This window comes from Hemitrygon akajei, chromosome 7, assembly GCF_048418815.1.
Source record: "Hemitrygon akajei chromosome 7, sHemAka1.3, whole genome shotgun sequence".
In the NCBI taxonomy this organism is placed as follows: Eukaryota; Metazoa; Chordata; class Chondrichthyes; order Myliobatiformes; family Dasyatidae; genus Hemitrygon; species Hemitrygon akajei.
Window position 1 is genome coordinate 97,870,684 of NC_133130.1, and position 13,135 is coordinate 97,883,818.

Below are 13,135 nucleotides of genomic sequence, written 5' to 3' on the forward strand. Positions count from 1 at the left end.
CAGGTACAGGGTTCTGAGTTGGATGATCAGCCATGATCATACTGAATGGCGGTGCAGGCTCGAGGGGCCGAATGGCCTACTCCTGCACCTATTTTCTATGTTTCTATGTTTCAAAAATGTTAAACAGCATGGGTGAAAGGAGGCAGCCATGTTGGACTCCAACTAATGTATGGAACCACTCTCCAACTGTGCCTTGAATGAGTACCGCACTGCTTGCTTTGGTGGAGAGCTGCTTGATGGTTTGGATCAGCTTCTGGCTTGTGTTGTATCTCTTCATTGTGGCCCAGAGTGCATCATGCCACACCCTATCGAATGCCGTGAAGTCTGTGAACATAAGAAAGATGTCCTGTTGATGTTGGTTGTATTTCTCGCACAGTACTCGGAGATTGAATTATCTGTTTTGTTGTACTACTTTCACTTTTGAATCCAGCTTGCCTTTTTGATGATTGTTTCTTCTGCCTGTGGTTTCTGCTTCTGACTGTACAGTGTGTTGTAAATGTGCATGGAACGTTGGCCCAGATTTTGGGTTTGAAGTGGAAAGACCGTGGTGCAGATTCTGTCAGTTGGGCTACTGCTGGTCCTGAAGTTTTGCTGGGTCACAGTGCTTCATAAATGGGGACCTTTAAAAATTGTTGCCCATCCTTCCCTGGAGGGAGTGGTGCTGAGTTGTCTTCTTGAATAGCTGCAGTTGGTCTTCCTGTAAAAACTTTTGTATTATGCTGTTGGGCAAGGAGCTTCAGGGTTTGGAAGGATTGGTAGGATAGTCTTCCCCAAAGCTGTATATACATTTGCCATAGGTAGATTGGCTGCAATGTCTGTTCACTCAGTACGCATGGCAGACCCAATATGGCCGTTTGATCCTTAAGGACCCTTGGCTGGTTCTTTGTTGCTGCTGCTGAAGTCACTCTTGGTGATAGACATTCAGGTTTCCCTTCTCAGAGTAAGTTCTGTATTCTGGCTTCCTCCTAGAGTATTTCTCAACATGGAGGAATACAATTCATCTGCTGAGGGAAGATGGGAGATGATAATCTTGAGGAGGAGATGAAGTTTCCTTACCTGAATTTGACCTGATGCCTGAAACCTCATTGAATTGAATTGACTTTATTTCTTGCATCCTTCACATACATGATTAAAAATCTTTACGTTACGTCTCCGTCTAAATGTGCAGTGTGCAATTTGTAATAAATAGTATGTACAACAGGACAGTCAATATAGCATAGAAATACAATTGTATCAGTGTGAGTTAATCAGTCTGATGGGCTGGTGGAAGAAACTGTCCAGGAACCTGTTGGTCCTCGCTTTATGCCGCGGTACCTTTTCCCACATGGTAGCAGAGCCACAGTTTGTGGTTGGGGTGACTCGGGTCCTCAATGATCCTTCAGGCCCTTTTTACACACCTGTCTCTGTAAGTGTCCTGAATAGTGGGAAGTTCACATCTACAGATGTGCTGGGCTGTCCACACCACTCTCTGCAGTCGAGGGGGTATTTCTTTACTCAGAGAGTGATAGCTGTGTGGAATGAGCTTCCTGTAGAAGTAGTAGAGGCCAGTTCAGTTGTGTTATTTAAGGTAAAAGTGGATAGGTATATGGACAGGAAAGGAGTGGAGGGTTATGGGCTGAGTGCGGGTAGGTGGGACTAGGTGAGATTAAGAGTTCAGCACGGACTAGGAGGGCTGGAATGGCCTGTTTCCGTGCTGTAATTGTTATATGGTTATATGGATGTACAATTCCCGTACCAGGCAGTGATGCAGCCAGTCAGGATGCTCTCAATGGTGCCCCTGTAGAAAGTCCTTAGGAGTTGGGGACCCATACCAAACTTCTTCAACCATCTGAGGTGAAAGAGGTGCTGTTGTAATTTTTTTCACCACACAGCCAGTATGTACAGACCACGTGAGATTCTCGGTGACGTGTAGGTCGAGGAACTAAAAACTGTTCACCCTCTCAACCCCAGATCCATTGGTGTCAATAGAGGTTAGCCATTTCTCCAATAATCTGCAACTAGCTCCTTTGTTTTTGCAACATTGAGGGAGAGGTTATTTTCTTGACACCACTGTGAAAGGGTGATGACTTCTTCCCTGCAGGCTGCCTCATGATTATTTGAGATTAGGCCAATCAGTGTATTATCATCAGCAAATTTAATTAGCAGATTGGAGTTGTGGGTGGTGACACAGTCATGGGTATACAGAGAGTAAAGGATGGGGCTTGGGACACCATTCTGAGGGGCTCCTGTGTTGAGAGGCAGAGGTGAGGGAGCCCACTCTTTACACCTGCCGGCGATCTGACAGGAAGTCCAGGATCTAGCTGCACAAGATCTGGAATTAATGTTCAAAGTTTTCAGGGCTACTCCTTCCAGTCTTAACACCAGTGCCCGATCTCTGGTGTGTCTGGAAATAAAGGGGGCCTTTACTAGTTAGCTGCTGGTGACTACTAGTGGTGTTCTACATGGGTTGGTTTGGGGCCTGCTTCTTTTCATGCTAAATGTCAATGATCTGGGTGATAGTAGGAAAGGAAAGCAAATCCAATGCTAGCATTTATTTTGAGAGGCCTAGATCATAAAATCAAGGATGTAATGCTGAAGCTTTAAAGGTATTGGTCAGACCAGATTTAGAATATTTATCCCCTCTTTGGATCAGTAGAAATGAAGGCATGAATGAGCACCTGACTTTAAATAAAATGTTTTCTTTTTCTGTGTGTCTTGCTAGCTTACTGATTCTACATTCAGCTTTGAAATCAAGCATGTAATTCTGCTATTTGTAGAGCTGGACAATTTTGTTAACATTACCATCATTTCTTTGTGACTGGAGGTGCTGGTCACTGTCCACATTCTATACCTAAAAATAAAATTTGCAGCTTGAATTGGCTTTTAACAGGGAAACAATAAGTGCTGCTTTTTTTCTGAAACTAATTTAAATCTTTTTTGTATTATTTATTTATTTAGCTCTATTCCTCGATGTCTGTTTCTATACCTCTTTCCCTTGCCATCCCAAAAAACATAGTAAGCTTGGGTCCTTGAGGTTCCTGCTGTGAAACAATACATCTTCCAAGCCAGCTGTGGCTAACCTGTCAGTCTCCAAATTGATGGTATCAACATCGATTTCTCTAACTTCTGGGTCCCACAGCACAGCCTTCTCTACTACCTCGCGGAAGCCAAGTGCAGGTTGGAGGAGCAACACTTCATATTCCATCTTGGTGGTCTCCAACCTGACAGCATCAACATCGATTTCTTTAACTTGCAAAAAACAGTTCTGTCCTGGTTTGCAAAAAACAGCCCTCCTGGTTTCCCCCCCCATTTCCCTTTTCCCCTTTACCCCTTCTTTTCCCCTCCCCATCCCCACAATTTGCCCATCACCTGCTTCTTCTTCCCTCCTGTTCTCAACCTCTCTTCCTTAATTACATGGTCTACTGTCCTCTCCTATATTCTTCCTTATTCCAGTCTCTTTGCCACTTCCACCTATCATCTCCAAGCTTCTCACATCTTTCCCTTTTTTTGACCCTCACCCACTTCCCTACCTTGCCTCCCTCCTGGATTCACCCACGATCGGTCAGCTCCGTTCCTCCCCCACCCTTTTATTCTGGCTGCTGCCCTCTTTCTTTCCAGTCCTGATGAAGGGTCTCATCCTGAAGCATCAACTGTTCGTTTCCCTCCATCGGTGCTGCCTGAGCTGCTGAGTTCCTTCAGCATTTTGTGTTTGTTGCTCTGGATTTCCAGCACCTGCAGTTTTCCTTGTGTTCACTTGTGAATTATGCTTGAACTGCTTTTGAGGTATGTTTCTGAAATTTTAACCCTTTGATTCTATCTGGTTAGGTGTTATATCATGGCCTAGTATAAGGTGGTTAGTGTTGCATTGAGGTGGAAGATGAGGCTTAGTATCGGAAGCTGGGAAAAGGGAATTCAGATTTGTTTATTTATCACATGTACATCAAAACACCTAGTAATTTCTAAGGTAGGGACATGTTCAGCACAACTTTGTGAGCCGAAGGGCCTGTATTGTGCTGTAGGTGTTCTATGTTCTATGAAACATATTGTGTATTTTGCATTAACAAGTAACATAACCTAAGGATGTGCTGGGGGTAGCACGCAAGTGTCACCGCACATTCGGGCCAACGTAGATTGCCCACAATGTGAACAACACAGAACACAACAAGCAAATAAAACAGCAGCAGCAAAACAAGCCCCTTTCCTCCCTGTCCCCTCTCTCCCACCCATTCTCACACACAGACAACCGTCAAACTCCAGGACAGATTTCTGATTTTCAGGCTTTGGCTTCTGTTCGACCTTTGGGCTCTGCTCTTCGGCATTGACCCCTGGACTAGTCTGTGGTGGGACCCCGAACTCCAGGCTCTTGTGCCTCCACCTCACAAGTACAGATAGAACATCCATGGGGTCCTTCATTACCTGTCTATGTTGCTGGCCTTTACGTGTGGAGCGGAGGCCTGGACTGTAAATGGCCTTCGTCACCCCTCCATGTTGCAGGACTTCAAGCTTAGAGCGGGGGCTGGACCTCCAACTCTTCCACTTCCCTGTCACTAAACCTTAATCTGACCTCTGACTCTCCTCTCTTTTCCCAATACCAACCCTACAAACTTTAAAAAAACAACCAAGTCTGAGCTGTAATCTTGGAGTTGGAGCTTCAAAGGTAAGAATATTGGGCAAGGATCCTACTCCTTAATGGCCTTTCTCAGATGTGGAATTTGACTATGGAGGGAATGAGTTGGATTCAGTTCACTTAACACACTAATGTTACAATAGGTACACCTTGGGGCTTGCCTTCTTTTGTCTGTTGCCTGTGTAGTGACTGATTGTAGATCAAATCTGTGGCATTATGATACCTAAATATATGTGTGGCTCGGTTATTTAATAAGCACATACCTGAAGGTGCTATGTCAGAAAACCTTTTGGCTTGAGCAGTTTTTTGATGGCTCCTGTTGTGTTTTCTGTTCATTTGGATAATTTACCTTTCAAGCATAATGTGCTTGACAATCAGATTAATTATATAACTGTATAAACCTGTGAATTCACATTCATTTTCTTGATCAGTATATTCATGTCCCCTCTGTAAGTTGAAGATATTGAAACTTTCTAATTCAAGGTTCCTTTCCTCTGCCATCCTGTACTTTCTGTCAGGATTTACTTCCTGCTCCCCTTCTGTTTATAGAGCAAACATGGGAATTCTAATGCATTTGGAATTTATGGCATGCAGCATTCATGGAGTCAGTGACTTGGGCTAGAGTTTTGTGTGACAGTATGCTTATTGCTATCTTATGTGTCTTGTGTTATGTATGACTGTTGGTACTGTGTTTTGCACCTTAGCCCCAAAGAAATGCTGTTTCATTTGGCTGTATTCATGGGTATTCGTGTATGGTTAAATGACAATTAAATTTGAACAATTCAAAACAAGCTTTCTGAAATAGTTGGGACACATTTTAAAAGTAGGAGATCTTCAATATTTTCCCCCCAGAGTTGTGCAAATAATATGTGTGCATAGAATGGATAATTGGGTGATATCTATTTTGGGAGTTCCCAACCTTTTTTATGCCATGGACCCCTAACATTAAGGTTGGGAATCCCTGCTCTATATAACTAAAGTGTACATTTTGTTCAAAGCATGCTCCCTTTCACATGATAGCAAGATGACTCTTATAAAATGTACATTGGTATATTTTAGCTTCAATTTAGACCATAAGACATAGCAGAATTAGGCCATTTGGCCTGTCGAGTCTGCTCTGCCGTTTCATCATGGTTGATTAATTATCCCTCTCAACCCCATTCTCCTGCCTCTCCCTGTAACCTTTGAAATTGTTTGCTCCAGTGAAGTGTGACTTTGCTGCTTTCTAGCTTTCTTTTCCTAAGGGCAGAAGGAGAGGGTGGAATCAAGTGACTTGGGCATGAGGTTAAGGATAATTCAGCCTGGTTTTGCTCTTAAATTGACAGCAACATTTCTGACTTTAATTTTATACCTTGAAAGGTACTGTGATTTCTAGATTTCCTTCACCATAGTCTGATCTCTATTGAAGTTTTTGCTACCAGAATCAAGGGAAAGTGGTTGAATTAATGGGAATGAAAGACATTTTTGAGTTTGTCGCTGTCAAAAAAAATCCTGAAGTATTTAGTGATGTTGCACATGATTTAAATGAATTTCTAATTACAGATTAAGCCATAATTACTGGTAGTTTTGGAGTGGTATCTGCAGATTGGAGTGTAATAACAAGTGACCCTGCTATTTACGAAGGAAGTGTGAGAGAAAAGAAGGAAGGGGGCAAAAGCTACTAATCCATTAAAGGGGAAAATGCTGGATTCAATAATGGTATAACAAAGAGCACCCTCTAAAGAATAAAAGGATTGAGTGAACAAAGCAAAGATTTACAAATGGAAAGGCTTGTGTTTGGGTAATCTTTTGGATTTCTTTAAGAGAACATGATTTTTAACAATAATTAAACAAACCTAGTGATGAGGTACATTTAAATTTTCAGATGGCTTTGAAGAAGATCAGTTTAAGAGGATGGTCAGCAAGATCAGAGCATAGTCATAGAGCACTACAACATCAAAATAGCCCCTTCAGTCCAACTGGACTGTGCCAACTTGTTTTTCTGCATAATCCCATCTATCTGCATGTAGATCACAGCCCTCCACACCTACCCAGACTTATCTTAATTGTTGCAATTGAACCCTCTTCTACCAGTTCTGCTGGCAACTCGTTCCATACTTGCACCTCTAAGTGAAGAAATTCCTCCCTAGGTTCCTTCTAATATTTCACTTTCCACCCTTAGCCTATGACCTTTAGTTCTAGTCTCACCCTCAGGAAAAAAACGTATTTGGATTAACCCTGTCTGTACCCCTCAGAATTTTTTATATCAAATCTCCCCTCATTTCCAACACTCCAGGGAATAAAGTCTGAATCTAACCTATTCAACGTTTCCCTATTGCTCAAATCTCGGCAACATCCTTGAAAATTTTCTCAGGACTTGTAAATTTTCCTATTGGTAGGTGACCAGAACTGCACAATATACTCCAAACTAGGCTTCTGATTACTATCATCAGGGAGAATGTACAGGAGTCTGAAGATGAATATTCAACGTTACTCTGTCATTTGCCCTATCTCATCCTTTGTGAACCAGTATTGTACCCTCTCGTATTGGGACCTCTAACACATTTGACAAACTCTATCCCATCCAGTCCTTTTATAGTCTGAATCTTAGTCAATATGCAACAAGTTATAATCACCTACTATCAGAACCTTACCTTTCTTGCAGTTTATGCTACTTCTACACATTTTCTCCTCTAAATCCCACAGATTATTGGGAGGTCTGTAGTAAAATCGCATTAACATGGTCATCCCTTTTCTTATTCCTCAGTTGCATTCATATTACCTCAGTACATGAGCCCTCCAGCCTCTTCTCTGAGCACTGCCATGACATTCCCCCACTGAGTAATGCCACCCCTCCCCCTCTAAGATCTCCCCTCTATCATGTCTAAAACAACAGAACCCCTGGACATTGAACTATCCACACACAAATGTTGCAGGGACTCAGCAGGTCAGGCAGCATCTCTGGAGAGGAATAAGCAGTTGATGTTTCAGGCTGAGGTCCTTCATCAGGACTGGAAAGGAAGGGGAGTGGTATAAGGTGGGGCGAGGGGAAGGAATACATGCTGACAGCTGATAGGTGCAACCAGGTTGGGAAGGGGGAATGAGGTGAGACGCTGGAAGATGATAGGTAGAAAAGGCAAAGGGCTGAAAAAGGAGGAGCCTGACAGGACTGGAGAATGGATCATAGGAGAAAGGGATGGCGGGCAAGCACCAGAGGGAGGTGACGGGCAGGTGAGGGAAAGGGAATGGGTAAGCGGGGAACTAGAAGGAGAAATGGAGATTGAGCTGCCAGACCTACCCTCCCAATGACTAAGTCTCACTAATGTCTATAATATCGTAATTCCATGTGCTTATCCATGCTCTAAGTTTATTTGCATTACTTGCGATACTTCACTGAAGTCTACGCAGCTCTGAACATTAGTCCCTCCATGCTCAGCCTTTTGGATTCTGTCTTTTCATTTAGAGTTAACACATGCTATCCCTACAGCCCCTCCACTTGCTGATCTGCCACTCTAGAAGGTCACCCACTGACCTGCATCTTGCAACTTAGGAGTAACTGCCTGTCTGAAACTTCTCTGTCTCCTAAATGCTCGAGCTCCGATTCCCTAGCACAGTCAGTAAGGAGTTGCAGCCAGATGCACTTCTTGCAGGTGTAGTTATCAGAGCAAGGATGCTGGAGGACTTCCTGTCTTCCCAAATCCCACAAGAGGAGTATTCCACTCATTCCCATTGCTCTAATTGCAATGCAGAAGAAAGGAAGAGAAACTTACCAGAACCTCTGCCTCTACTTGCCAAAACCCCCGAGCCAATGCCTCAGCTCTGAACTTTAACCCTGTTCACTTCAACAATACCGCTCTGCTTGAACCTAACTTCCTTTTATTGGCCCTTAGCAATTCAAGGATAATCTGTCAGCTTTATTCACCATATATATTTACTTATAGGTATTAGGAATTTGCTCTGGTGTGTTGGTCAGGGTGGAACATGCAACAAAATGCAGCCATGTTCAACAGTTACAAAGACTAAAGAATGATATAAACAATAAAGTTAGAGTTTAAAGCATGAACATGGATAAAATGTGCATAAATACATAAATACTAGCATATATTTATGATATAAACAGTATTATAAAAAGTGTTTTAAATTGTTTGCAGTGCAGTGACAAAAGGAAGTCTGGTGATATCTGTCATAACTTTAGTTTTTGCTTGAAGCTTCCTGAGGTTGAACAGTTTCCCATCAGTGCAGAATCTAATGCCAATGCCTACGTCGCTGTCTCTAAAGGCATCAGTCAGCATGGTAGAAAACAGACTAAATAGCGTTGGCACCAAGTTGCAGCCCATCATGTAATTGCAGCACCATGGTGATGAATTTCCTTGGACGTTGCTCTTCCACAGATTCTCTCTGTTAACTATGTTGAAAGCCTTAGATCGACATAGATGTTGTAAAGTTCAGTGTTTTACTCCTGAAATTCCTCTTGCGGCAAACAGCATGTCAATTATCCCATGCTCTTTCTGGTATCCTCACTAGCCCTCTGGTAGGAGACCATGGTCAAGCTGTGATGTGAAACGGTTGAGAAGAAGCCTGGCGAAGATCTTGGCTGCGATAGCCAGCAAGAATCTTCCCTGATAGTTGTTGCAAGACTGTTGTTTCCCTTTCTGTTACACAGGTGGATGATAGATACGTCTTTAAATTCCTGTGAAATTGTCTCTTACTGCCACGATTTGTAAGAGCTGATGGAGCTTTTCTGTTAGCACTGCAGCATCTTCAGTGTGGGCCTCAGCTGGTATTGCGTCTGATCCAGGGGCTTTACTGCTAGAGGTGGTAGACTGCAGCCAATCACCTTTTCTGCTGACTTGACAGTTCACTATAGTTTACATATTGTAAGAGGTTGCTGCACCGAACCGAACAGTAATGGCTGATGTGAGGATACTTTATGATGACAGTGTAGAGTTCAAATTTTACCAGCTGCTGCAAAAAGTACATCCTCTTTTGAGCCTTAACTACCCAGTCAATTCACAGTTGCACCTCTTTTAGGCTCTTGCTATTTGAAACTGAAAAGACACAGCTTTTTAAATCCGCCATCTTTCACTCCATGTAACAGCTCCTGCCACCTGAAACTGCATATAGAATTCAGGGTAATGAATTGCGCAGAGTTGAGGAGGGTTTGTCAGACAGAAAGCAAAGTGTGAGAATAAATTAGTCTTTCTTGGGACGACAGATTGTGATTAGTGGGATATTTATTATAGGGATTGTTCCAGCTATCTATGTTGTATATCAACAGTTTGGCTAAAGGCACTGTGAAATCATAGTCCACAGGGAGGAGGCCATTTGGCGTCGGTCTCTACCAGTGGGACTCATTACTTCTACCCACCCCCAACCACCAGCCTAGTCAATTCTGTAGCTTTGTAAATTTTTCCACGTCGTAGATTTATCTGGTTCTTCCTGAAGACTGCAATGGAATCTGCCTCCATGACCAATGCAGACTGTGTTACAGATTCCAACTACACTGGGTAAAGAGAAAGGAATTCCCTCGTAACTTTTAATTCATTTTACCTTTATCTCATGCCTGTGAGGGCTAGTGCTTAATCCCTCTGCCAAAAGGAGCAATCTCCCAATACTCACCCCTTGGCATTTTACACACTTGCGTCTGATTTTCCCCTTTGTTTTCTCTAAAGGAAACTCCGGTCCCTCAAATTTATCTTTGTAACTGCAATCCCATCATAAATCTTCTCTGGACTCCTTCATATTCTTCATATAATGATGTGACCAGAATTGGGCCTGGTAGACCATTTGGACGAGTGTTTACAAACTTTCAGCACATCTCCTTTTGCATTTCCACTGTTGATAAAGCCCAGAATTGTGAGCCTTATTACCTTCTCAACCTGTCTTGCCATTTTCAATAACTTGGGCATTAATACACTTCCTAAAACAATATACATTATGTTGTAAACACAAAGTACACTGCAGATGCTGGGGAGAAGGCAGGAACGGGGTACTGATTGTGGGTGATCAGCCATGATCACATTGAATGGCGGTGCTGGCTCGAAGGGCCTACTCCTGCACCTATTGTCTATTGTCTGTTGTCAAAGCAATACACACAACAAGCTGGAGGAACTCAGCAGGTTGGGCAGCATTATGTTGTATTGCTTCACCTCATTTTTCCTACCAAAATACATCACCTCACATTTCCCCACGTTATACTCCATCTGCCGTATGTATTCTAGCAGCTTGTTGTAATTTATCAGTATCGAGTTTGCAGTTTACTGCCGTTATTTCATATTACCTAGCTCGCTTTCTGATACAGTTAGATCGTGAACGGATAGGAAGATATAGGGAGGCTTCAAAGAGGGCAAGCACATGGCAGATGGAATATAATGTGAGAAAACTGCACAGAGCAGAAAGTGGAGTATTTTCTAAATGGTTACAAATTGGGAAAAGTTGTTTTTCAATGGGATAAGATATTCTTATACACAATTTGTAAATGAAAGGACAATCTTTTGTACAATTATATGCTTTGTTGCAAACGAAGCTGTAAATCCCACCCCTCTGACCTGAGAGCCTGTTTCAGATACTTTCAAATCTGAGTTTGGCATTTCAAAATCAAACTTTGTTTGAGAAAGGTCTTCAAGTCTAATTTAACTGGTTTGTTTAAATGTTGGTGAGTGCTGGTGTACTTGTATGTGGTTAATACAGTTGGTAATATAAACCTCTAAATGGGACACTGCATTACAATGGCTTTTCCACTCATTTTTTACGTAATTAACTTTATTTGTAGAAGTCACATCCTCATTTATTGTGATTGTTCTGATCTTTTTTCCTGTTCTCCCAACTCAGCTAAAATTTTTGGGAATCTTTTCACCTGCTTCTCCTCTTGCACGCCGAGCCGCACGTTTTGCTGCTCGTAATAAGGTACTTTGTTGATATCCTGCAGAGCATTCCATTAACCTCGGCTGTGTATTTGCTTACTTGAAACTTACTGCTGCCATCCTGTTGCTGCAGATATACAGCTGTTTAAAAATGATTGGTCTTATAATCAACTTATTTAATAGTCCTCCCAGACCATGCAACAGTTACAAAATTATAATCATGCTTTTAACTAGCTTGTTTGCAGCAAAACTCAGATCTACAAGCGCTTGCACTGATAATGCTACTGCAAATTTAATACTTTGTTTAGAAAAAATGCAAGCATTCCAAACCTTATTACAAACTTAAACTAATTCTAATCCTTATATCAAGGTTTAACCAGGCCTCAAGTATAAGTTTGTATTAAAGTTTGTAACCACTATATTCTACTAAATACATTTGAAATATGTTGCATATAGTTAATAGTGTAAAAACACTACCAGGCTTTTACAATGTTGAAAGATTTCTGTGTGATGCATTGGAATGTTTATACTTCGATCAAATTATTTGAGTCAGATATGAGTTTATATGGATTTGGCTAATGGAGTAAAATTCTGGCATATTTTCTTTCCATCTCAAGACTGATGTTTATTTTAAGCAATAGAACAAAATATTTTTTCTATCTATGATACCACCTTGTTAAAGATTTCTGATATCGTAACTTTTCACATTTCTGAAAAGGAATATGGTGCATGGTAAAGTTTGGGCTTTAGGACAATGCTGTGGTCCTTGTACTCTGTCTTTTTGTTACTTTTTTTGTGAAGGTTGTAGAACTTTTTGGAAGAAGTATTGGAGTATTCTTTTGTTATTAAAAATGAAGAGCACTTGTTGGCAAATTATTTCTCTATTGGCCAGTTCAGTAGAAATGAGCTGTATCAATTGTCCTTAACTTTATTAAATCAATTATTGTGTGTGAAATATGGCTACTTGTGATATTGGTATTTGAGTTAATTGTAAGTTTCTTCAAAAAAGCTAAAATAATTTAATACCTACAAAGCCAAATTGTTTAATCAGACCCAAAATAGAGTAATTGAGTCATAGAACACTACAGCACAGAAACAGGCCCTTAGTCCATCTAATCCCATTGACCTGCAACTGGATGATAGCCCTACATACCCCTCCTGTCTTTGTAGCTAGCCAGATTTCTCTTAAATGTATGTGCAAAACTTTATTTTCCATCCATCTCAACCTGTTGCAAATACATTGCTGTGAACTTAGGAGTCTGAAAAGTTCCTGCATTTATGATCTTGAGCAGTTGGAAGTTGATATTCCCAGATAGGATCAGCCCAGGAGTATTAGTTTTCTCTTGTCCTATTGTAATTTCTTGGACAAATAACACTCTTATTTGCTGTATCATTTGATAGCATTAATGATGTAATTGAAATATCTAAGCAAGTAGTTGTGAGTAATGGACATTTGGATATAAAACTAATCAGCTCAAGGTTTGGATATTAAACTAATCAGCTGGAGCTCTTGAAATGTCCATTTGTATCACTAGGCTCCATACATGCAAGTGTATCTGCATACACACAACTACAGGCAAATGTCCAAGTAATGCCGTTGTTCTGTTTTGTCAATGTAACTTTGCTTGTGATTGAATTGGAATGACTGTCTTGCTGTAAAATTGCCATGATGAAAACTGTATGAATT

The 13,135-nt window shown here is 41.4% G+C and overlaps 1 protein-coding gene across 8 annotated transcripts in view; it reads left to right on the forward strand.

Moving 5' to 3' along the window:
• map4k3a (mitogen-activated protein kinase kinase kinase kinase 3a) overlaps positions 1-13,135 on the forward strand; it is a 275,670-nt gene that overhangs the window by 180,390 nt on the left and 82,145 nt on the right. For 5 of the 8 annotated variants that reach the window (XM_073051531.1, XM_073051530.1, XM_073051535.1 and 2 more), the window contains exon 13: positions 11,417-11,491. The exons of the other annotated variants lie outside the window; for them this stretch is intronic. In XM_073051531.1, the coding sequence (XP_072907632.1) occupies positions 11,417-11,491 (75 nt within the window). The remainder of the gene's footprint in view (positions 1-11,416; positions 11,492-13,135) is intronic. 8 annotated transcript variants of the gene reach the window in all.